Here is a 25,533-nt window from a genome sequence, read left to right as displayed (position 1 = left end):
ATCTCATCCCTTTCCCCCCCCCCCCCCACCAGAACGTCTCAGACTAACGAAGCGATCCCCGCCAGTCCTTTGGCCAGAATAACTACTACGTACCTCACTAGTCTAGAGTATCTACTCCGTAGTGACTACCATAATATTCCACTCTCTTGGGTCTCTCCCTTGCATTCTTTGTATCTCTTTTGCTCAGACCTCTGTCGGATATACCTCCCACAGCAATTGCATATATATATATATACACCCATTGGCATCTCCCCCACTCGCTCCTATCCGCGACCCCCTCTTTATTGCCGCAGTCCTTGGTTCAGGTACCCCGCCGAAAGAAGCCCATCGACCAACAAAAGCTACACTCACAATGACCGAACACGACGATGATCTCGTTGCCTCGAGAACCGAGGGCTTCAAGGTAGGAGAGAAGAAGACAATCGAAGAATACACAAAACTCGGTATGTTGAGGCTCTATGCCCTGCCCTGTCATGCCAGTCTTCCCTGCATTCGGGGTTACAAGTCAACCCCCTTACCGCAAGCTCGCCTCTGTCTCCAGACCCGAAAAGTGCAAGCTGAATACTCATAAATATTCACACCCCGGTCAGACCAGAATGACGAGTCCCTAAACCGCTGGAAAGCCTCTCTCGGCCTCAACACCGGCAACCCGATCGGAGACCCCAACGACCCCAGAAAATGCATCATCAAGTCCCTCGCCCTGGAGGTCGAGGGCCGTCCCGACGTGGTGATTGAGCTGTCCGCGCCCGGTGCCCTCGAGAAGCTCAAGGACAAGCCGTTTACCATCAAGGAGGGAGCGACCTTCCGCATCAAGGTCCAGTTCCAGGTGCACCACGAGGTCCTGAGCGGTCTCAAGTATCTGCAGGTGGTGAAGCGCAAGGGAATCAGAGTCAGCAAGGACGAGGAGATGCTGGTGAGTAAATACCAATCCGTGATTTGTGTGATCGCCTTGTGCGTCGTTTAACCTAGCGTCGTAGGGAAGCTATGCCCCCAGCACCACCGACAAGCCAATTTACGAGAAGAAGTGTAAGTCCCTCTACGCTGTATTGCGTCCAAGACTTGGTCCTGATTGAGCACAGTCAACCCCGAAGAGGCACCCTCCGGCATGCTCGCCAGAGGACACTACAACGCTGTCTCCAAGTTCCTCGATGATGACAACCAGACCCATCTCCTGTTCGAATGGTCGTTCGATATTGCAAAGGATTGGTAGGCTCTTTTTGACGGTATCCATTATAATGTCTCGTCTTTGAATATATCATGATCAGCATATTTGGAAATTTACATGCGTTGGACGGATCTCCTTGTCAAAATATTCCGGACATCCATCCGATTTAAGAGAACAAGGGGTTGCGTTTTGGTCATACGGACAAACATCTTATATAAACAATTCAAAAGAATCATGAGTGACAATTGATTTTTCATTTGGTATATGCCTCATTTGAAACATTTTATTTCATCATATCAATGCCTTCTATAAATGCTCTTTCAGATGCCAAACTCCAAGCGTTGCATCAGGAAGCACTGCAAACAACAAAAGAAAAACTAATACAGGAATAAAAGGGTATCACAAAAAGTAATCAATCACAGGATTCTGGCCGTCCTTGTTCTGTTGCGCTTGTTGTTCTCCGCGGTGGATATCGTTCTCCGGCGCGGCATCGAAGATGTTGAAGTATCTCTCCCCAGTATCACTTACTTCAAGAACACTGGCGAGATTCCCGCACCGGTAGCAATAGTTGGGTGCACTCCACACCGTACTCAGACGGTCGTCATAGAGAACCTGATACCCTTCCTGGCACAGCTGATGCGCTCGCAAAATATGCGACATGCTATTGACCTCGAGGAATTTCCGAACAACCTGCGCACCGAATGTGTAGCCGGCTCCTCTTGGCGATAGCGAGAACTCGTCGCGTTCGGTGTCGGGGTCGGACCAGACCAGATCAGCCATGGGACCCTCGTGAGGGATCTCGCGGAATCGATCGATAATCTTGATCTGGTCTATTGAGTGGATCGAGGGGGAAAGGCCACCGTGTACGCAGAAAATCTGATCGTTGATAACCACGCTCAGGGTGAGAAAGTCGAACATGTCGGTGAAGTAGTGCCATACGTTGGCGTTGCCGTATTTCCGCGCGCACTCTGTATAGAAGCCGTAGGACTGGGTGACCCCGCGCGATTCGTGGTTACCACGAATGAGATGAACGCGTTGAGGGTATCGTAGCTTCAGGCAAACTAGAAGGGAGATCGTCTCGACGCTGAACAGACCGCGATCCACGTAGTCGCCTACACAAATGGACCGTCAGCACTGCATTTCCTCAAAACTGAACAATCCCTTTGAACTAACCCAGAAACAAATAATTCGTGTTTGGACAGAACCCCCCGATCTTAAAGATCTCAATCATGTCGAAGAACTGCCCGTGGATGTCTCCGACAACAGTGACCGGAGCTCTGATATGCACCACATTGCTCTCCTTCATCAGCAGCTCTTTAGCTTTGGCGCATATTGCTTCAATCACGGAATCCGCCAACAACTCTTTCCTATAGAGCCGGTCGATGCACTCGTCCAGGTCGATGCTAGCTGTCATACGATAAGCTTTTGCAGGAGGGAGAAAGTAAGGCGCGCGGGGTCAACCTACCCGGTAACCCTGGCATTGCGGCTGAATTGGCTTCAAGTGACCCCCAAGGATCGCTCTCGGAGACAGTAGTGATACGGAGTACAGAAAGACGATAAGGAATGTGGGTGTTGACACGTGCCAAACTTCTCAGATAAGGTTCGGAATGACCACAGCAACGAGAGAAAAGGAACAAATGAGAGAAGACACTACGAGTGCGGACTCGAAAAGGGGGACGTCTGAAGTGTTCCTGCAACCGCTGGCATCATGGCCGACAGACCAAGAGAGGGTGTGCGGCACTGACTGGATCCGCGCAGCACAAGGCTCTGATGACGGGGAGTCGGGAGTTCAGTAGGTGATATGGAAGGACTTTTCCTGGGTTTCCATAGATCAGTTCGCGTCAATCTAGCTCCTTGCTGAAAAGATCTCGGCACGCATAACACCTTTATTAATCATCAATCATCCTCAACAGCTCCAGACCATCAACGCACGGAGTCAATTCCCATTCTGCCTCAGAATACCGCCTGCTTCATCTTATCAAAGCCAATGGCGGCCCCGTATGTCCCAAGGAAGGTTAGTTCGCCACGTGAGGTCCGCGTGCCTTACTGCCTTGCCCTGACATGGACATGTTGTACCACTGCAACGAGGGAGGGAAGATGAGGATGGTCACAGCGCACGCGTAGGTACCTATCTCCTGCCCTGTCTAAGTGGTATAATTTATTCTATCCAATCATCTGATTGTATGTCAAAGTGCGGTATCGTACCATATATACATCTAGATCATCAATTGAAAATCTCAAGAGGCTACTCCAAAGCCAATGACATTCCGACCAAGGGCAAAGCACTAGAAGCCGCTTAATCCAGGGGCCCCGGGCTTATCATGCGCCAAAAGCTGTTGGGCCTCCTCCTGATCCTCTGAAGCGCTTTCTTCATCTTCTTCGTCTTCCTCATCTTCCTCTTCGTCGTCGTCATCGTCTGTCTCTTCCTCGGTCTCTTCTTCGTCAGAGTCCGTCACTTCTTCTCCGGACTCAGTTTCCTCCTCTTCCGTCTCAGACTCCTCCTCCAGCCACTCGTCAAGGGTTTTACTCTTTGCCACGGAAGCACCCGCTCTTGCGTGGCCGTTTCGTTGCCGGTTCATGGCTGCAACATTGCTCTCGTGTTCCATCAGAGCCCGGTCAAGCTTTTCACCTGCCGTCACAGGTGCTCTTTCGGTCAGTTCCGGCTTCACCTCTGATTCTCGGAGGGTGGGGTCCGGCTCTTGTCCCAGTTCAACCCAGTCGGGAAGATCGTGGTAGCCACTCAGCCCGAAAGGACCAGCGTCTGGCCCCACGATAAGCGTGGACGAGCCGATGAGTAAATTCTTCCGCGTTTCCGATGGGCTTGGGGCATGTGGAACAGGCTTAGGTGCTAGCAGAATGAGATTCGCGAGCTCAGTGGAAGAGGGGTTGGCCAAGAGAGCTTTTAACATCCGAGCCCGGTCACGAAGGTCGTAGGACGAATCGTATCGAGCAAGGAGTAGAATGTATCGCCAAAGGAGAGTTATTTGGTCCTCTTGCGGTTCTTCTTTTTGTTGGTCTTCTTCATTGCCCTCGTCGAGTTCTGGTTCCTTAACGGCATCATCCGCCCACTCGTTACGGTCCTGGTTTGTTTTGGGTTCTGATTCCGACGGGTTCTCCGCATGCTGCTTTGGAGGGTTTCGTAACAGGTGGTGCAGGTATACCTTCGCACCTAACAAAACAATCTGCTGTTTCACCACCTCCGGCTCATCCGCGAATTTTTGTACTAAAATTCGCAGAACATCTGGTGCGATATTCCTCTTGGGATCTACTCCCGCGAATTCTCCGACCAGCCATATTATGGTCGCTCTAGCTTCCGGGCTACTGGACGAACCGAGATGCTTCACAAGCTGGATAACTGTTCGTTCATGAGAAGTCGGATCTTGTTGAATCAGATGCCTAATCACGGTCAAGGACTCTGATACCAGAGTCTCATCAAGGCTCGTGATTTGACGGAGTAGAACAACCAAGCAATGTTTCGCAGTGCTGGGGTCATTCTGCGCACAACGCCCCAGGGCGCGAACACTCTCACGGACAAGGTCTTCATCCGCACCTTTTGAGAAACGCTCCAGCTCGTTAATGATCACACCCTTGAGATGCAAACCACAGTGCGGGAAGAGAATTGTGAGGACTTCGAGTTTCAGGCGCCATATGTGAGGCGGATCTGAAGCATGCACGAAGAAGTGAGATACGTACTTTGTGAACAACTTTGGGTGTTTTAATGAGACGACAACAATGTTAAAGAGCGCAACGTGTTGTATATCCTGGGGGCTTCGAAGAAGAGCAACCAGAGGGCCGACAGCAGCATCAAGATATTCGGGTGGAGCAAGATATAGGAAGCAACGAACAACACCGACGATAACGGCGGAATTGCGGTTCTGCAAAAGCAACCTGCAAGACCGGAATAGAAGCTCTAAATCGGGGTCTATCACGGGCATCTCATATTCCTCGCCATCGCCCTGAGTTTCACCACCTTGTTCATCGTCGTAGAATCCTCTGGAAACTGCGCTCTTCATCTTCTGAGTCTTCCGGGGAAAGCATTTTCGTGCGTAAAAAGTCAAGAGACGCAAAGTCGCAAGCTGGCCCCATTCATCCATATCCACAAGCTTCTTGACCAAGCTCCGATAGTGCTTATGAATCAGATCGATCCGATCGGGACAAATTTCTAGAAATGCGGACACAGCAGGCCCAGCAACAAAGTACTGAGCGTCGCCTAGTAGAGTAGACACATAGCCGATCAGCTGGGGTAGGGTGTTTGGATCAAGACGATAACATTTTGGTATGGCCAGTGCGGCGGCTTTACGGACATGAGGGCTCATGTCACCACAGCCTCGTTTGATCGCAAGGGAAACAATCTGGCTGATAACCGGCACTCTGATCCCAGACATTGTACGTAAAGCCATTGCCCGCACTTGAGGGTTTTGATCTGTAAGCGATTTTTGGATCGTGTTGATTGACAAAAGCGCAAGGTCTGGCTCGGTCTCCGCATGATGAACCAGGTATATGTAGACCAGTTTCTTCACTTCGAGATTCGTGTTTGCGACGTTCTTGACGACAGTGGAGAAGAAAGGAAGCGAAGGCTCGGACGAATACATCAACTAGTAGAGTCTCGCAAGGAGACACATAGTTAGACAAAGCAAAAGCTCGATTGGGTTGATCAATACTTACGGAGATCACCTTTCGCATGCCGTCCAGGACCTCACGGTCATTGCGGCTCTCCAGGAGCTTCTTAATTTGAGAAGCACTGTGGTTGCGAGACGTCAAGCCTGTATTCGACCCTCTCGTTAAGGCGGCCGACTGAGCTGCCTCCAGGGTTAGTTCTCGAGCTGTTCCGGACAACGATCAGTAATTGAGGGCGGAAGATAACGTCGGCGAGAACGTTACCTGTTTCCAGCATTGAGGAAATCCTGGAGATCGTCTCCATTTTGTAGCTGTCAAAATCCGCAGGGCCCTCACGGGCGCACGCGGCAGGATCAAATTAGAATATAGATTCGTGAAGCTTGTGGATGAAGGGAGGGGCAAGGTTGAAGTTCAGCGGAAGAAGTGCGGGTGACTTGGCTGTCAACATCCTAAGCCTGCGGATGATGCAAGCGAGAACAGTACAGCTGCTCCCCGCCATTCAATATTATCTTCATTCTCTCTCCATCACAAAGGTCACACAATTGAACGAAGATCTATCAGAAACACGCTTGCATACGGCTTGTTACCCGATGGGCTAGGAGATTCTTGACAATGTTCGAGTTAATATTTGTTACCGCTTGATTACCTTGTGCATCGCGATGAAGACAACTCGCTGCATATATTTCTGTGATCGAGTGATGGATTTCCTACAACACCTTCTCAACAATGATGCCGATACGACTGTGCTAGTCATATGCTCAACAAGAGAGTCCTTTTTAGAACAACTCTACGCTGATGCCTCGAGTTATGCTCGAGACACGGCCGAGAAACAAGCGCTATTTACAAACTCTCTTGGGATACTCTCCAGATCAAGCAGGATCCAACTTGCTTTCTGCCCGACGCTGGAGCATTTCCGAGCCTTTATCTCCGTTTTATCCTCTCCCGCTCGCGTAAAGAAGACATCGACCAGTGACCAACACAATAGTCAGAGGCCTCTGATGGCCGTGCTGAATCCTATAGCTCTGCATCTCCCCACTTCGGAGTTCTCTGCCCAGGGATTATCGCGGACGCTCGCAACCGCAGTGGAAGTGTGTAACCAAGAAGCCATGGACTTGGTTCTCTGTGAATGTGGAGATGTCACGGAATATGCTGACATCGAGTGCGGCGAGGCTATGTGGTATGTAGAAGTACCGTTACTCAATGGCGCTACTCGAAAGGGTGGAGGAGAAGGTATCTGGAGTGGTCGAAGTGTGCCTGTGAGACGAGTTGTACAGCGATGGTTCGATTTCGATGACAGCAATCGTACGATCACAGAGCCTCTGGATATTTAGACAACCGAAAAATACAATGACCATATAAACGAGCTGAAAAAACTCCAATAAGAACGTATGGACCTCGATCCCAAAGTATAAGCCTCAACCCACCGGGTATCCTAGAACCAAGCCTTAACTCCTGTACCATAAACCCCCAGACTTTGCGACTCAAAGACACTTCTCCATTTCCGTGATGTACAGCTTGATATGCGATTCCAGTTTCAAGTATTGATCATGGGCACCTTGGATCTCGTTCTCAATATTTTCCTTGAGGTCGGCCATCTAGACGACCATTAGCATAAGAAAAGCGCATGTTGTTAGGCACACAGTCTTACCTTCTTCTCGGTTTGCTCAATTCTGATTCGTCGTCTCTCCATATCACGCTGCTTCTCTGCTCGCTCTTCACGAAGCTGTTTCTGGACATTGCGAAGCTCATCCATCCGGGCTTGAGCTATTTCTGCCTTTTCTTGCGCGTTCTTTCGCAGGGCTTCAATCCTCTCGTGCCACCGCGCAAGCTGCCGCTGCAGCAATTTCTCGGTCTGCTCCACTTCTCTGACATTGTTCCCCCTCTCGGAAATCGCTTCTTTGTTCCTCGAAGCTCGCGATTCTTCCTCTTCCTCCTTTTGTAGTTCAACAGATATATCTTCGAGTAGCTTGATGCAAGCCTGAACGTCATTTCCAACGACGGTGAATGTGTCGGAGGAGGTCTGCAATGCTCTTGCTCTTTTCTCCATGGCATCAATTTGAGCCTTCTCTCGAAGCAGGTTCTCAGACAGCTCGGTCAAGGCAGACTGTAGCGAAACCGGACTCTGCATCGCATAGGGTCGAAGCTTTTCGACTTCTTGTCTGGTACGCACGCTTCTCTCTGTCTTCTCTTCCAATTGTGCCTGTCGTCGAGCTTTATCTGCCTTTACCCGCTCAAGGGTCTCGGCAACCCTTTCCTGATTTCGTCGTAATTCCAAAAGTCGGGCTTTCAGCTCGTCGTTTCTTCTGGCCTTCTCCTTGACCTGTGCTTCATTGGCTTTCAGACTCCGGCGCATCTCTTCAAGACGTTGCTCCATCTCTTGATTCTCCGCGAACAGTGTGTCAATGCGTGCCTTCGTCTTCTCTGTTTTATTGAAATGCTCATCAATGACTTGCGTCTGGGACTCCCGGAACCTGACGAAGTTGATGAGATAGGAGAATATTTTGATCAGTCGATCATGCGTAGGTTTTGTCAGATCTGTGAAAGTGAAGTCATTGACACCACACTATTTGAATATGTAAGAAAATGCGTTAGTATCTCTGTCATGCGACCATTGCACTCTCATTTGACATACCTCCATCATCAGTCTACGTAGGCTGATGAAGAATCCCATGAGATTGCGCGTTTCTAATGGGACAATGTCGGGATAGTCGCCGCTTATATCTTCTGCGGCGGCGCGCATTGCTGGCTCTACTGTCTCCTTGGTCGTATTCATGAGAAGTTCTGCGAACCATTCGAACACCATCTGGATCTGCTGTGGATTCGGCTTGATCAAGTCGGCAGATGTGAAGGGAATCCCGATATCGTTGATGCAACCCGCGATTTCCTTATCAGGCTACTAGCACAGTCAGCATCTTGTATGACCGACGTAAAACTGGTCTATCCTAACCAGGCGCATCAACGCATCGTTTTCATCCTCTTTCTTGCGACCCCGATTGTGATGTTGCTGGGTGCCATGGAACTGTTGGCTCATTCGATGATTGTATGCCATTCTGTCATAGATTGACTTATAATTTCAGGCACTTGAGTAAGCAGACTTGAACGGAAACAGACGATGCTTGCTTGCCTTTGGCTCTTATGTTGTGATGACTGTTTACCGCAACGCACTCACATGGCAACCAGAAGCGGACTAGGGCCGTTTGTGAGGGGCATAATATGCAAACACTGCAAACACTCACTCCGCGTTTCTTTTGATGACTCTTTGCAGCTCAGCAGACTGCACGGAGTACATTTCGCCAAAAACGCGGCACAAGTCGAAAACTGCTCTCTGTCTGTGCCGGCTCCATCCTCTCGGCTGTTAATAAAGAAAGCGCTATGGCGACCAGCACATCAAGCATGTCAGACCCATCGAAACCGTTCGAGTAAGCATCTTGCACAAGAGTCGAAATATTCCAATAGTTGACCTGGTCGGCAGCATTGTCGCGACATACAATGAATTATTACGCTCTGATCCAGACCTGACCATGCCCATCGCCGCCATTGAGGCTTTGGTTCTACTGCTCACTCACTCACCATCATCCACGATATCAGAGACTCTCGATCTGCTGGAAAAATCCACCGCACACCTGAAGAAGTCGATCCCTAACCCTATCGGTCTCTCGGCCGGAACCGATCTATTCCAAAGATACCTGATTACGACTCTACAAAGGCCCGGACAGCTGGGACCGGCGGGCGACTTCAACGCGATCAGGGCACATCTGTTGTCCAACGGTCGGTTATTCATTCGGCGAGCAAAGGAAAGTCGAGACAAGATTGCTGCGTTCGGTAGAGGTTTCATCCGGGACGGATCTACGGTTCTTACAAACGGTGGATCGAGAGTCGTCGCTTCGTTGTTGCAGACGGCAGCCGGAGAGAAGGGCGGGCCCTCTGCTGTCCGTTTCCGAGTCATCTACGTCCTTTCGTCGGCCAATGGCGATGTCGAGAACACTCGTGCCGAGCCAGAGGGTATGGAGACAGTGCGCGCACTCAGGGCGAAGGGTGTACCCGTGGCCACAATTTCTGAATCGGCGGTGGCATATTCTCTTGGCAAGGCAGACATGGTGATTGTGGGTGCCGAGGGCGTGGTCGAGAACGGGGGAATTGTCTCGCGGATGGGAACATATCAGATTGGCCTTCTTGCAAAGGCAATGGGCAAGCCCTTCTACGTGGTTGCCGAGAGCCACAAGTTCGTCCGGTCTTACCCTCTTGGACAGTATGACCTTCCTATCGAGCAACATGTTATCAACTTCAAGACAGAGGAAGATATCGCAGACGAAGCCAAGCAACGGCCGGCCGAATCCCAGAAGACAACAGGAGCTGGCTCTCTGGAGGCGACTCCAGGCTCGAAAGGCGGGGGTCGTTCTGATGTGGTCGACTTCACACCGCCGCATCTGATTTCCGCCTTGATCACGGATAGCGGCGTGTTGACGCCGAGTGCGGTCAGCGAAGAACTAATCAAGATATGGTTTTGATCTTGTTTCGTTCTATTACGCATCTTGGAAATGATGATTGTTAGAGGCGCGAGGCGTTTATGCGGCTGGGACGAAAAGTATTTGCAGCGTACGGTCTTCCCAATAGAACTCAAATGATCGGCTAGAAAGGCCACATCGAATTGTCCTGTGCCGTTATTGGCATGTCGCCTGTACGTGCGGTCCATGTGTGGTGCTCACACCACATGACCGATGTGGGTGCTAGGAACCATCTGCACCTGTCCAGTAATCTGGCCAGGATGTAAGTTGCCAAAGTATATGACCACTATGTTTCCTTCTCAAGCCTGTGTTGATCCGTGAAGGTCGATCGACTACGGCGCAAGCCGTTATTCCTAGTAGTTTATTACAGCTGACCCCACAGCATAGGCCTCACAGAGGCTTCTACGCCAATAAAATCCAAATGGCTATACTTTGGAAACCTGAATATCAAGAGCAATTACAGCAGGAAGCCATGAATGGGACCTTTTGCAAAGCTCTCTGAATTCCGAAATGTGAGGCCTCATATCAGTCATACTCCCTGTTATGAACCATGATTATCCATCGTAACAGACTCGGAGGACTCCATTTGGCTTCAAATCTTCAACGAAGGGTAGCATCTTTCTGGCTCAAATGCTGTTAAGGCCACCGAATCTTTCGTAAGCTCATATAATCATCAAGTCGTATATACATGTTCTCATCAACGAGTGTCGAGCGAGTTCCGAGTCACTAACAACACCCTCTCGCTATCACATGTTCTCGACGGAGTGCTATAGATGCGGATACTCCCTGACACCCTTCGGATTTTCCTTCGATCTCACATTGAACGACCGGCAATGGCATTGGGCCAAGGGTATGTCGTCTCGCATCTGCTCGTTTGCATGGCGATAGACCAGTGGAGAGGCTGCTTTGATAACCAGGGTTTGAACGAGCGGTGCCAGAATGATCATCATGTACTCTTATTCATTATACCTCGTGCGACTCGGCCCCGAATCAACCCACAAGGCGGTTGAGCTGCGTCGTCTGTACTTGAAGCGCTTGTAGCGAGGCGAAGGCATAGAGTAGGAGGTAGCCGAACGCTACGAATAACCACAGGAAAGCCATAGATCGATTTCGTTTATGCAGGGCCAGACTGGAACTCAATAATAAGGCTGATGAATCGAGGTTAGGAATGAGACAAGTCAGGCATGGGGTGGAAGGGGGCTGTCTTTACACTTATATGCGAATCACGCACAACCTTTCCCGATTCGATCTCACTAGGAATCGGGACCAAAAGGTAGTATCAGCAGTGATCCTTTTCTTCGGAACGACAAGGAGATCCCTGCTGGGTTTCGGAATTGGAGAGGCGGGGTTATCGGGTCTTTAAGACCATGTGAGATGAATGACTTTACCCTCTAGGTAGAGTAAGGTGTGCATGTTGGGCTACAGTACCTACTGTAGCACTTACCGAGTCGACTTTGGCCAATAGAAAAGATAAAGTCGATATCTTCCATCCAGCTAACATGCAATTAGGTACATCAAGCGAGTGACTAGGGTTATTCAGGCCCAAGGCAAATGATACAGTTGAGAAATTAATGAGGTCAAACGAACATGATGCACTGATCTGCCGCATAGGCGCGCACCAAGGTGTGGTAGATAGACACCGGCGAGAGCGAAGGTATTCTTAAAGGCAAGCCTCCTTTGATGTGCCCTATCTAGTCTCGAAGTCGAAGCTGAGCGGTGTAAGTAGACGACTACCAAAGCGATGCGGTGAAATAGTAGAATGAGTTGATTGGGAGCAAACATGCATCGTGGATGGCTTCTTCAATGCCTTGACTCGTCCATTGTGTGTCATTGACTGATTTCTGAGCCAGGTCACACTATCTACTGATCGATTTTGCCTTCTCAACTCATATCAGATCGGGCTCATGCAGATAGTCATCACATTGATTGGCAGGTCTTTTGCCACCTAATCCGGCCGTCCATTGAATCCCTGCAACTATTGCCGTGACCAAACCAACCTGTCAGACTATCGGGGCTTGCGGCTTTGAGCTTTAAGAGAGCAGATGTCTAAAAGACCGCGGGTAAGATCTCAACAATTACTCAATCCTGAGTGTCTCCTGACACCCAAGACTCGATGAGTGTCACTTGACTGTTAGACCCAGCGATGATTATCCTTCTAGAAAGTAGAAACGGTAGTCCATTTTGACCGGGGGTGCATTGCCCCGCTTAGTGGAGTTAGCACCTGCCCCCGTCAGACGGTCAGAGGGCTTTGTCGTGCTAGAATCAGGCATTTCCAGTCCCTTATTGGCTGTGGTAAGGTCCTTGTCTCCTCCATGATCCATCACCCCTCCATCCAGACTCTTAACTCTTGAGATTCCGATACCCCCCGACTCGACGTGATGGGTTTCCTTCATGGTCATGAAGTTAAGAGCTGTTCAAAACATGAAGTTGGGACCTAAGGACCCTATTCTCATAAGCTTTTAGGTTACGTCGGGGCCGCATGTACCGAAATGCTTTTAGATGATAGAATCTCCTCATCGACTCACAAGTCACAACCAGTCAGTAGGCCAGAGCCTCGGTGCGGTAATAACAGTAACAAAAGTTTGAATGAAATCAATTGATTTGAGCGTCCTACTGGTGCTTAGCATCTGAATATCATCCACAGACGCGTCATTTGCGGATGCTTCCCTTAATTGTCCACATTGTTTTGTCCATTGGCACCTCTTTCTGTTATCTGAAGAGAACCAAAAAATCCCAACAGAGCTCACGCAGCTTCAGACAAGATCCCTCAGTCTGCAAGATCTGGAGCATCGTTGTCATATTATCACCTACCCTTGACCGCACATACACTAAGCGCAGCCGAGCTTCCCTGACAAACCATGAGCGCCGAGTCACTGGCAACCCCGATCCGACTCCCACAACAAATGGACTACTCAGAAACAGAACAAAAACAAGAGTTCTCTTCTAAGAGTAATCCGGCCGGCAGCCAAAAATACCACAACGAGTCCTGGTCGATCCGAAGACTTATCAGTCGACACGTGAGCCGTCGGTATCGTGTTCTGGAACGTGAACCAAATCGACTTAGGAAGCGGGCTACGCAGTAGAACATACATCGATACTCCGGAGATCATAGCTGTCTAGTGTTATCATCTCGGATGTATATCCCTGTCAATGGAAGCCTCTCGATCATCGAAATCCTCTGAACGGCATTTGAAGCGCCACGTGTGGGGTGGTTGCTGGATTCATGAATCTGTCTGAGATGTCATTGGATCTTAGCGCAGCCGTTATCAGTCAGTGTTGTCTACTGCTGCCAGCGATGTATATGTACTTTATGTCTTGCTGCTAGAGTCACGGATGTAAGGTTCTCTTGCCTGGGTGGCTCCCTCCCTACGAATATCTAGGTAAATGTGTCAATTCGACCTTGTCACTGAAGTCAGGTATTTGTTCTGATATTTTGATTTCTGGATCAATCATCGACGGTATCCAGATGATGTCGGGGACATCCTGATGTATGTATATTAGATTCTGACATTGCATTCCTGCATTCTGTTGTCGGTTCCCTGACTATCGAGCATCACCTTCTTGCATTCCCCAGCGCAGTGCAATTGGAAAGCTGCAGGACAGCCCCGTACACCATTGGAGCACGTCAAGGACGCTGTTCTCATACCTTACCTTGGTAAATTCTGCACAAAAACGTGGTTCCCTTCGGCTCTAATTCCGCTTCCTCGACCTATGCATGTGGCCGGTATTTTGAGCTGTAGGGCGTTTTCATTTAATGATAATCCTGGAGATGCACTATTTGGATGCAGTTCATGGGACATATTAGGATATTGGTCCTAGAACTAATACCATAGTTTTGATTTATCTCTGCAACGTGGATGGCCCATGGAGTACGGAGTATCTACCTACATAGTATGGAGTAAGGTACCGTAACAGTCCTCACAGATAGCAGCCATACTGGACAGCCGGGGGTGTACCGTGTAGACCCACAAAACTCGCGGAATGAAATGAGAAGGAAAATGACTGCCATCTATCATCTAGACATATCACAAGATCGTTTTGTCAGTTTTGTTCGATTTCCTCTCGAAATCCTCTCTGAAATCTAAACCGGAAGTCTGCTTGACTACGGGGTGGATGCAAGATGACCCTTAAGGTCTGGTAGGACCGATCATGACTTTATTGACTTAGGAACGAGTGATAGACTTCTGTTACCCTCGAGTCTGAACTTTGAAGTCGGCTGGACAATTGGAGAACGTGTTAATAATCAAGCTTTTTGAGACTTTCTTTGAACAGCTGCTTCTTCCGACGACGAGGATCTTATGATGGAATCGTGACTGGATATCTGACTGCAAGTCCTGAGGTATGTGGAGCGTAGCCGAGGGATAAGACTTCCATATGTTTGCGCAAGAGAGAGTTGAAAATTTGAAATTATTGTCGCAGTATCATCTTTGGTTGTGTCCAAGGAGTGAACACATACATATCCACTCATTTCATTTGTCTAAGATCCGGGTGCTAGAAGTTGTCTAGACCCGGCCGATACACAAGGGTTCTGAGGGAGCTCTCGAGACTTTGCAATCAGCTTGTCGAGTGAAGAGATTTGAAGACTGTCTTTGAATTGATTGTGGCACTTTTTGAGGCACCTTGTCAAGATTTTATTAATTCTATGTTGATTCGATTCTTAGGAACACTCGATCTTGGTTGGCAGATTGTCTATGACTCTGGAATCTGGAGTCTGGAACCTCTGGAGCACTCAGGTATTTTCTGTATGTGCCTGTAATGACGCTGAACCAGAGCAGCAACTGCAAGGGCCCGTCTTGAGCAAGTTGAGGTACGGAGTACTGAATTCGAATCTGTCAAAGTGGAGCTCTGTCTCCACGACGGGAGTGCAGGACTCAGAGCATATGTACGGAGAACACCAGAGCAATTTTGAAGATGCAGCTGTAGAGAGGTATGTGCTCTCGTAAAGCATGGTGGAATATATAGCCATGCCTTTTGTAGCGTCACTGCAGCCTTTACTGACAATGGCAATGTACTTTTCAACAAGCCCAGTATTGATTCATGATCAGTCAGAAACTCTGCTCCATTGATAAGACTATCTCGACCGTACGGGCTGAGAGCCACAAAGTCAACTGTCAATTTCGTGGCTGAAAATTCTCCACCGGCTCGACTCGGCCCCTATTGTGATTCGCTCTCATTGTAATCAATAATGTTTAGCTTCAGTGAACAACTTTGAGACATCAACAATCCAATGGCCTCCTTGCAGGTGATCTCTGGAGAAAGAAGTCATGCCAATAAATTTCGACCGTTGGACGAGGTCATTATGAGTTATGATTGACCTGGACGGTTGCATTCAATAAAGAAGTTGGAAGACCCTCAGTTGTCATATCATCGTCCCTTGGGTGAAGCTCATGTCTTTCCATTCCACACCGTGTGCTGTAATAGTCCATATCTGAAAGTATCACACCAACGAAATGCCTATTCAGTACTTATTAGTGTTAGGAATGAAAGAGAGATCCGAGACCCGTGTCGAGTGTCGAGTCTGTCGACCCGCAGTCTGTCGGGGAAATTCGCTGACCAGTGATCTCTGATAAATTATTTTAAAAATGTGGTAGGGCGTAGGAATTCAGATTGTACTATGAAGCCAGTGTCGCCAGTCCTTCATTAGTTGCGAAAGGTAACACAAAATCCGAGATCGTTCTCTGGATTCATCTACTTAAGAGATCGCGATCTTTCCCGGAAGGATTGCTTGAGTCACTTGTCAGTACTATATGTCAAGAATCTCCACTCACCATGGGCCCTCTTCTTGTACAAGCGTCGTTCCCTTCGCATCTGTACAGCACCACAGCAAGGCTGTCGATCGTCATTCAACTCATGTAAGTAAATCACGCCCATGTCGAGTGCCTATCTTAGTCTGTCTTAGTGTTCTGTCTCACTCCTTGCGATGACATAGATGGTAGAACGCAGTAATAGATTAGCCACCCGAGAGAGTAGTTTGCCGTGACATCACTCTTCATCCTGACGACTCGCCAACAGCCAGGATCCAAACACGAGTCGATCCGCACTGAGGCCGAGATCAACGATTTAGAGGCTAATTCGTATTTTCCAAAGGCGATATTGCTGCTTTCGTGTTTGTCCGAGACAGAAAGATTAATAAGGTGTCTTGCGTTGAGTGGTGACTGCTGATTATTCAGATTATTCAGATTACAGTAATAACAACAAAATTTCCAGAGGTTACAAGCGTCTTACGACTTAGGTACATCCTGGATCTTTACGGCCTCAAGTAATAACAATCATCACATAGGTACTCTGGAGGCTGTTTCTAAGAATAAGTGATGTAGTGTGGAGTCGGTACAACGCATACAGATTACAAAGTAATAAACCTAGGTACCTGCGCAGTTCTCGGACTAGGTATTCCTATTGTCAGACACACTGCAGATGTTGCGTAGATAGATTTTTTATCATATAGAATAGGATCTTGATTAGTGTTGACAGACTCCATCATACTACTACGGAATAATCATTCAGAAGATTCATTTCTCGGTCATCTCAATTTGATGATGTGCTAAACAGTACCTAAGGCAGGTACCTTACCAACCATTACTCTTTTAGTCCAAGCCCGAGGTCACAGTCAGAATGGGGGTCCTTGGGCGTCGATGTCCATGTCCATGTGGCCGCTCTGGCGGTGGATTTCCCCACATTGAAGAAAATTTTCATGATCACCTCTCTCTTTTTTTTTTTTTGCTACAGTAATTAAGGACTCATTGACTTGACAAACGTCTTCAAAGAATCCTCGAATCCAGGAGAGAAAAATGGATTGAACGGAATAAGAAAGTAGGGACCTGAGCGGATAGATGCATCCAAAATTCAGTAGGCATAACCTCAGTCGTCAACGAGATAGAACGAAAATCTGTATGGATCAGTCACCAGCCGAATGCCGACAAAACAATGATAATAATGATACCTTCTCTGGTTCAAGTGGTCCTCTGCCGTTGGTGTAACCGCTAACCAGCCCAGTCGATCCTCCGGGTTGACGAACAAAAAGGGCGGTTTGTTTGTCTCGGCGCCCCCCAGCTATTATTTTGTAGGCGTACCTAGACTCTTAGGTGTAGTAGATACCTAGTGGTCTGCGCTGCCTGGACTTTTCAGGTAGATAGTCCTTGGGTCTCCTTTTTCCTTTTCCCCTTCTTCTATCAAACTATCACCCATACAACTATTATTGATGGACATTTGTTTCCCTTTTTCTCGTCCTGTTATTTCTCTGACTCGCTCAACTCAACCCTTGGATTGAACTTCTCACTTCCCTGCAACTCCATGTGGCGCCGCCTCCATTGGCGGATCATCTGGCTTTGCTATTGAATTTGCCTCAAAGTGACGACAGTGCTGATATAGCTCTCCAAGTTTTCCGTACATCATCCTGGGGAGGGTTTCTTCTCTGCTGCGGATTATTCCAACTGGACTTGGAATCCCTCTGCCTGCTTTGAGACAGCACACCTGACTCCTTACGCCGGACTATCCTTTTTTCCTCTCATCCTCTTACTTCCAACTCTCTTGAATGTCTCAATTTTCTTACCTCGTGACAAACAGCAACTCTTGAAAAGCTAAATACCAGTCGAACGTCGATGCAGTCTCATTTATCTGCCAGTTGTTGTCGTTGCTCTCTACACGTCCCGAGGATATCTCCTTCGCCCATTGATCGCGTGTCTCACCCGTCCCATGACTCCAAATGAGTTCATTCATTCGCGTCATTCCTGTATTCGACAAAAATACCGCCAAGCAACCTTTGAGTCGCCAACAGGGAACAAGGGACTTAGCTGATCTGGCGCCATGGCGATATGGCCGTTTGGTCGCAAAAACAAGCGGCATACGATCCAGCTAGGTGCCCCAGATGCCGCAAATATAAAAGCGTCGTACGAGAATGGCCCCAGCTTCGTCGACTCCTCGGTGGGCAGAGAGCCGGCTCGTAAACAGTCCAAGCGTCAAAAGAACCGCCATTCACAACCTATCGAAGATACCTCAAGTTCCTTCCGCGATGAATCCATTCAACCAGCAGCCCAACCATACCCCCCATCATCTTTGCACCGTGAGCAAGCCTGCCCCGTCAAAAAGCTGCCAAACTTACACTCACAAATAGACCGAGCTCCAGAGTCGTACACCTCTCATCCTAGTGCGGACCGCAACCAGCTATCTTCGATCTCTCGGAACGGCTCGCTGTTGAAGTCGAAGCAGAACGATAAGGGCCCGGCGGTCCTGAAGAAGAAACTGAGCAAGCGGAAGGCATACGAAATCGTACGGGAGCAGGAGATTCGGTTAATGGCCTCAACGCCCATTGACATACCACGGCGGTCCACTACACTGCCAGGTGAGAGAATCTCTGTCGAGACACGACGGGCTCCTAGAGCTCAGAGCCGGCGGTCCGACCGCCACCTCTCTGACATTAGTTTGCCTGTGCACGATTCCGCTGCGTCGTCTGTATCTGATTTCGCTGAATCGTATACGTTCAAGGTCAACAGCTTCGCTGCCTGGACCCCCCGTCCCGTCATTCGATATGTCGAAGCGCCCCGTAGCTCGACTGCCAGGAGTCAGAAATCAGCAGAAGCAGCAAGCCGCAAGGAGAACGCCCTGAATTTGTCACTTTCGGAAGAGGAGTTGTACTCGAAGCAGCGCGTGGACGCATTGGCTGATAGTCTCGATGCAAGTGCATTGCGGGAGCTGCTCGAGAGGGATCGTCGCCGGAAGGAGAAGCAAAGGATCGAAGAACAGGAAAGGCTACGTCGCAGATTGCAACGTCGCGCAGAACGCCAGAGGAGGGAAGAGGAGCAGGCAAATGAGTCTCAACTCCAACACGGTGACGACCAAGGATCGTCCGCTACCAACCGAGGCCGGACCACTGTCGACAAGAACGCTGAATCTACTTGTGCAGGTAGTGGGACTATGTCCAAGAATGACGAGACGAAAACTTTCCTATCTGGCGACACCGCTGGCTCCTGGTTGCGGGACGCTTCCAAGGAGCGAAGTCGTCATGCATCTTTTGAAAGTGTCCACGTCGTTGGAAACCTCGATGACAGCTCTGTCACAAAGTTCAAGTTAGCTGAGCGACCGAGTTTTACCCCGTCGCATGACATGGGAATGTCACACACCACCCTGTCGCCATCTCCATCCAGGCGTGGGCTGAGTAGTCCCACTTCCTCCCAGGTATATGGCATGGCTCGAGAATCCACATCGGACGTTTCAAGAACGGTCGAATCCGAAAGGCGTCTTTCCGACCATAGCAGCACGCGGGGGGGTGCATTGGCTTCACTGTTTCGACGCGGCAGCTCTCGTCTCAAGCGGAGATATCGTGAACGTTTCCATGATCAGTCCTCAGAATTCTCCAATACGTCACATGAATCATTCTTCAAAGTGTCAACTCAGTCATCTGGGCCACCGCCGTACGCTCCTCCAAAACCATTCCTTCGATCTGGCATCATCAAACGCTCTCAGTCCAAATTCACTGAACACTTTGGCGATGAGCCTCTGTCTCCCCCGGACTCGCGCCTACAATCTCCTGAAATTCCGGAGGAGCCCTCCGATCGATTTGGGAAAGAAAATGACAGGCTCGATCTGAATGTGGAATCTCACTATCCAATTCCTGGCTCAGAATCCGACCTCCAGGATGCGAGCAAGACCCCCCATCGCTCGTGGGCTGGCGAAAGTCTAGAGGATGATGCAGACAATGTGCCATTATCACAATCACTAGCGTCGATTGATTCAGAAGGATCCTGGATGTCAGGGCAATTTCTGCGTCGCATTTCTCAGAGGAAGAGCAATCTGATCCAGCGCAGTGTCAGTTTGTCACAGAACCACGCCGAAGAAGAGCGCGAGGGCTCTGTCAACGGGGATCGTATGCCTCAAAAAGAGCACTTTGTTCGATTCGAGGGGGACTGCGATGACACCCTAGGACCAAGCAACAGTGTCCTTGACGAGGAAGAGAAGGATTTCAACGTGAACCGCGCGCCGTCGCAAGATGAAACCTGGCATTCAGAGATTGCCAAGAGGCCCGTTGTCGTGAATCCAACAATTCGGCCCAAGTCAAACGAAGGCCTTCTGCTGAGGACGATCCAGTCACTGTCCCCCATATCTGCCGACGAGGAAGTCAGTCCTATTGAAGAACATCCATCCGAACATGAATACATGAAGGATGAGAATTATGGTCGCGCATATTGAAACATGTCCAGACCCGGGTTCTTGAGAGCTTCGCCGCCAGGAACGTGTTCAATGGAAGCAGCATCAATGGACGACCCCGCCGAAAGGTCAAGCAATTACCCGGTATATCTCTTTTCTGGATCTATCTTCTATATTGAGTGTTTAATAAGTTGTTCATGAGTACATACTCTTGCCGCTCCTTACATTTCCTTTGTCTTTCTTTTGTATAAATATTTCCCCGTCGCTAGTCTTATGCCAACACTTGATTGAGTGGAGGTTTGAGTTAGATACCTTACTTTGTTTGTTGATACCCCCAATGAGTGCGAGTTGGTTGGATTCGCCTCGATTGCAAATGAACAATGTCCGTGTGAATTTGAGATTTGTTATTCTAGATAGACCCGGAGATGCAGACTGCAATCTATACCCAGGATATTCCTCATCCCACATACCGTTGTACCGATTTGATGTCTAATATCTGCCATCACCCAACTGTACAAGCTAGCAGAGACTATCTCTCTTGTGTCCTACCATCGTACTCAGTAGGGAGTAGAACTGACTGTGATTCCTGATGCCTGAGGCTGCCAGCTGATCCAGACCGTTTCCGATTCATAAGCAGCGGGATCACGTCATCTGGGGGGCGCCGCTTTAAGCTTCGTTAAGCCAGAACTAGTAGAACCCGTTTTCTCACCTCATCAGCGCAACACAACAGGTACCTTAGATTGCATCGCATCACCAGCCGCCAATAGATTGTTGATTTTACTGCAAAGGTGCACTATCATCAATTGAGCTCGTACTCTGACAAATCCATTCTCATATACATCTTGAGTCGAGGGATTCGGGTCGTTCACAAGTAGGTGATTCTGAGCCACCACCACCTCGTTCCTTCCATAGCCCCCGAGACGTTTTATTTGTGACGGGACTGGGCTGTTGATTATTCATCCTGCAGTCTCCGGGAGGCGCCCAACGTCATTCGGGGATTACAAAATCCCAGCTTGTGCCCCTCCTTGAGCCCCTCATCCCGGAGCTAACCATACTCTGACCATCCACAGTGTTTAAATCATTCACCGTGGCCTCTCTTCGCCTTCCTACTTCTCTCTCCTCCGTCAGGACCATATCTACATCACTCCGATCGGCAAGCAAAGTCGTCGTCGCTTCAACATTCTTGCATCAGTCGTCGTTCACGCGTATCCCCGCCAGCAACCACTTCTCCTCCATTAGCCAACGAGCTTTTTCTTCCACTCCAATTTCCCGATTTTCACCTACATCCACAATGTCTCACAACGTCGAGAAGATTACTGAGTACGTTTTCTCGCACTTCTGATATACCCTCTTTGGATGATTCTGTTTGGTTGCCAGACTACTGACACCACTTACAGCGCCAAGGTCTTCCAGGAGAAGGTCCAACAGGCCTCGGGCCCAGTCATTGTCGACTGCTCCGCAACCTGGTGCGGTCCTTGCAAGGCTATCTCTCCCGTCTTCCAGCGCTTCAGCACCCAGGAAGATTTCAAGAACGCCAAGTTCTACGAGATCGACGTCGACGAGCTTGCTGACGTCGCCGCTGAGCTCGGTGTCCGTGCTATGCCCACTTTCATGTTCTTCAAGGACGGCCAGAAGGTTGACGAAGTTGTTGGTGCCAACCCTCCTGCCCTTGAGGCTGCTATCAGAAAGCACTCTGCTTAAGGCCTTTATTTGATGAGGTTTTTGGTTGTAAATACATAATCATGAAGGAAATTTGACACAATACTTTTGGTCATTATATCATCTGTTCGTTGTTTGGTGCTCAAGCATCTGAAGACGTCGCGATGCCATTGTCGCAATCAAGTCTGCTACGTACTGGGACTGGACCGATTTCTGGGACTCGCGCTCCTGGAGACGATGAAAGTCGAACAGAGTTGTTTATAACTACATGCAGCATAAGCTATTAATTATGGCCCTCTTCTTCTGCTGCTCCTTGAACAATCCACGCTGTAACGTCACTTGGTTAACCTGGCTTCGCAGACGCATCTACCTGGGGTAATGTTGAACCCTTTTCGAAGCGGCTCTGCTCATTCGACGACGACAGCCACTACATAACAATCTCTTAATGCAATAGATGAACAGTAGCTTGCCTTCATAAGAACAACCACCTAGAATTATGTAAACCCTGACTCAAAACAGACCCATGTATATTTTGGTGGATGTATGACCAGACGCCATTTTGCGCTGGAAGCTGTAGACAATGAACCCATTTTTACTTCCGGCAAGAAACAGGGGTTATGTGAGTGCAGTGCAGCGCTTGGTTAAGCTGATAAGGACATACCTCTGGATTGAAAAGCCGCTCAAAGCAGAAACCCGTTGGCCAAGTATTGATATCAGCGCTCGACAACGGGGAGCATACCTCGCGCTCTGCTATTCATCTTTCCAGGAGGGAGACACTCTCAGTGCTAATGTTTTTCGTAAAGGGCTTGATATGGAGATCAAGGACCGAGCAAGGAAGGGTAGGCATAGTAGCCCTGATATGGGTAGTAGGCTTAGTGCGAATATAGACATGACAACATACTCTTTCCTATGATAATGAAACAACGGTGTCTGTACTGAATCATATGGCCACCCGTGTTGCTGGAAATGGTTACCACCGAACATGGTAGTTCTGCTGGAACAAGGGACTGAGAAATGCGATGAAGAGTCATGATAGCAAACTCCAATGCGGAGGGACTGGAGCTGAGCCAGGTGCCTGTTTGGGACAATCTGTCACTATTGGCCCGGCCACATCATGTTGATGGAGGATGAGATTGCTCTCTGCCTTGGGACTTGTACTCATTAGGAGTTATTGTCTATGAGGGAGCAGTATCTTATTCAGGGCGTGGGTGTTCATTTCTTCCTGAGAGAATCTGTCTTGTGGAAATCTTCACATACAGCTAAATATGTTGCGTATGGGAGGAAAAATGTGCATTTCTGATGAGCGTTCAGAATAGCCGGGTTGCTCCACAAAGCCACATGGGCTCGAGCTTAAGAGTAATCCTGATTCTCGAGAAGTATAGAGTTTATGCTCTGATATCGGTGTCATGGTCGGAACCCGGTCATCAGACATTGTAGGTAGAAAATATGCAGGCTCCTGTAGACTTTAGTATCACATATTGCTTAATCTCCACATTTCAATATATTATACTTCGCTTAGTTGGCGTATATATCACATACGAATGATACGATAATGTAATACTGGGGCAGGACGCTCCATGCCCCTTTTCTGTTTCCAGCTTCCTAGCTCAGCGAGGGATCCTTCCGGAACTATATTCATACTGCAAAGGAGGGCCGGTTATCGTGGCCTGGGTCTTTCAAACCATGCCTCAAAGCGATGAGATGTGAATCTGCAAATATCATGGTAGCTATAGTAGGAAGCCAATTTGCTGACAGCTCCTCATTGTATTGCTCTGCTAGGTGACACGAGATGAGATTGCCTCCTGACGTGAGTGGATGTGGAGTGTGCGATTATTGTTGAGTTGAGCGACTGACTCCATTATTGGTCATAAAAACTCTTCCAATCGATATTTTGAGTCAAGAAAGCCAGAGGATACTTAGGTCAAGGACACTGAAATAGACAATAATACTATCTACGAGACGAAGCGCAGGAACAAACCTTCCACAAGAATAAGTCGGTAGTGGGTACTCAGTCATAGAAAACCTTCACCCAAGATTGCACGACCAGCGATCATGAGGAATCGAAGACCGGTGATAACTCGGGCTGGAGGGTGTATAAGATTCATGTGGCACGAGCTGTTCAACTGCCAGGAGAATCCACCATTCAGCTGTGTTGGTGTATGTTGTGGAACAGGTCAAAATATGTCATCTCGACAGCCGCGTTTAAGGTGGATGATGCCCTTGAATAGCATCATGAAGGTGGAATCTGTGACTGCGAGTCTGGACATATTGTCAAGATTGATTTGGATCCGGCCATCTTGTTCCTGGTGATGGGAGATGATTTGGAATTCAGATTTCGAAAAGTACCTAAAGGCACCAGATCTCGATCGATTGATCGATATGGACTAGCGTAGATCGTGATCTCTCTCTCGTGCTCGGCCACGCTTAGACTCCGGCACCAGCATTTGAATACAGTCAACAGTCACAGTCTAGTTGAGTCTTCATTTCAAATTGTCAATCGGCTTTGGACTCATTCAATCTGGCTTTCATTTATTCACGGCTGCATACGACCATGCCAGCCAGCCTGCTGGGAACATGCTCGGAATCCTTTGCCATCTAAGAGGTCGAACCGTCGAAGACTAGGCGGCCTCGCTAGACTAGTTGCTAGTAGCTACTCCGTACAACTACAGCATATCGCGCTTCGAGTCGTTCCGTCTCCACAACGTCTGCAATCATTTGACAGGTTCCTGAAAAGGTATCTGATTTCTCATGTGCATCAGCCCGTGGCCCTCAAGCCATGGAACCATGGGATAGAAGTTTCTTCCTCGTCCGTGTGTGGAACACAACGAGCATCAACCGATCTGGCCCACGATAAGATTCAAGTGAAGCCAACAAAGAACGAAAAGCAGGATTTGAATGGTTTCTAGCTTCTTCAATTTTCCCTTATCTGCTGGGGGAAAAAAAAAATCTCACTGACTGCCATGCATCGTCAACCAAGTCAGGCACACCTTCATTTTGAACACAGGACTCAAAATACACACAGAGTCCCACCCTCTGCGCACGCAGTCAACAAAACTTATGTAAATGAATTAAGGACAGGAAACCTGGCCATGGCGCAGCTGAACTATGATGCTAGCGGGTCTGGAGGTGTCTGCCATTCTGGCAAAAGCTCCGACCCGAGGCCCTTTCCCTGAGTTCCTGGCCTTCTGCTGGCAACAATTCATCTAATGTTTAATACGGAGTATGGACTTGGCCAATGGAATGAACCCAGCTGACTGGTTCCTGGTCCTCGCTCTTTTCCGAGGCCTGCTTGGAGGCTATTTCTTGCCTCGTTGGCCAGGCCTGGAGTCAGCACTATTAAAGTCTGTGCCCCATCGTTCCCTCGTTAGCCAAATACGATCCGATCTGTAGATCCATTTCTGGCAACTTTCCTGGTTCCCAGCAATCACCAGCTGACTAGCTACGATT

General features: G+C 48.8%; 7 protein-coding genes across 7 annotated transcripts; 4 read left to right on the top strand and 3 right to left on the bottom strand.

Annotated features, from left to right (window-relative positions):
- Positions 1 to 352: 352 nt before the first annotated feature.
- CDV56_107197 (rho GDP-dissociation inhibitor) lies at positions 353 to 1,210 on the top strand (the record flags this gene model as incomplete). The annotated part of the gene is made up of 4 exons (XM_026760816.1): positions 353 to 443; positions 591 to 913; positions 978 to 1,026; positions 1,080 to 1,210. 4 exons carry the CDS (start codon positions 353 to 355, stop codon positions 1,208 to 1,210), a joined length of 594 nt encoding a protein of 197 aa, XP_026612987.1.
- A 354-nt stretch (positions 1,211 to 1,564) lies between these two features.
- On the bottom strand, positions 1,565 to 2,646 carry CDV56_107121 (serine/threonine-protein phosphatase; the record flags this gene model as incomplete). The annotated part of the gene is made up of 3 exons (XM_026760740.1): positions 1,565 to 2,277; positions 2,339 to 2,572; positions 2,631 to 2,646. 3 exons carry the CDS (start codon positions 2,644 to 2,646, stop codon positions 1,565 to 1,567), a joined length of 963 nt encoding a protein of 320 aa, XP_026612986.1.
- An 804-nt stretch (positions 2,647 to 3,450) lies between these two features.
- On the bottom strand, positions 3,451 to 6,086 carry CDV56_106963 (AP-3 complex subunit beta; the record flags this gene model as incomplete). The annotated part of the gene is made up of 3 exons (XM_026760582.1): positions 3,451 to 5,760; positions 5,831 to 5,988; positions 6,047 to 6,086. 3 exons carry the CDS (start codon positions 6,084 to 6,086, stop codon positions 3,451 to 3,453), a joined length of 2,508 nt encoding a protein of 835 aa, XP_026612985.1.
- Positions 6,087 to 7,263: 1,177 nt separating this feature from the next.
- On the bottom strand, positions 7,264 to 8,831 carry nuf2 (kinetochore-associated Ndc80 complex subunit NUF2; the record flags this gene model as incomplete). The annotated part of the gene is made up of 4 exons (XM_026760430.1): positions 7,264 to 7,377; positions 7,431 to 8,345; positions 8,415 to 8,675; positions 8,730 to 8,831. The coding sequence occupies 4 exons, from the start codon at positions 8,829 to 8,831 to the stop codon at positions 7,264 to 7,266; spliced, it is 1,392 nt and encodes a 463-aa protein (XP_026612984.1).
- A 472-nt stretch (positions 8,832 to 9,303) lies between these two features.
- On the top strand, positions 9,304 to 10,290 carry CDV56_106732 (translation initiation factor eIF2B subunit alpha; the record flags this gene model as incomplete). Its single annotated transcript, XM_026760351.1, has 1 exon — positions 9,304 to 10,290. One exon carries the CDS (start codon positions 9,304 to 9,306, stop codon positions 10,288 to 10,290), a length of 987 nt encoding a protein of 328 aa, XP_026612983.1.
- A 7,800-nt stretch (positions 10,291 to 18,090) lies between these two features.
- CDV56_106104 (uncharacterized protein) lies at positions 18,091 to 20,469 on the top strand (the record flags this gene model as incomplete). Its single annotated transcript, XM_026759723.1, has 1 exon — positions 18,091 to 20,469. The coding sequence occupies one exon, from the start codon at positions 18,091 to 18,093 to the stop codon at positions 20,467 to 20,469; it is 2,379 nt and encodes a 792-aa protein (XP_026612982.1).
- A 1,249-nt stretch (positions 20,470 to 21,718) lies between these two features.
- On the top strand, positions 21,719 to 22,128 carry TRX1 (thioredoxin family protein; the record flags this gene model as incomplete). The annotated part of the gene is made up of 2 exons (XM_026759607.1): positions 21,719 to 21,747; positions 21,825 to 22,128. The coding sequence occupies 2 exons, from the start codon at positions 21,719 to 21,721 to the stop codon at positions 22,126 to 22,128; spliced, it is 333 nt and encodes a 110-aa protein (XP_026612981.1).
- Between the last annotated feature and the right edge of the window lie 3,405 nt (positions 22,129 to 25,533).

Source organism: Aspergillus thermomutatus, assembly GCF_002237265.1.
Source record: "Aspergillus thermomutatus strain HMR AF 39 chromosome Unknown NODE_147, whole genome shotgun sequence".
NCBI lineage: Eukaryota > Fungi > Ascomycota > Eurotiomycetes > Eurotiales > Aspergillaceae > Aspergillus > Aspergillus thermomutatus.
The sequence above is the reverse complement of the archived record's forward strand: the minus strand, read 5'-3'. Positions and strand labels throughout refer to the sequence as shown.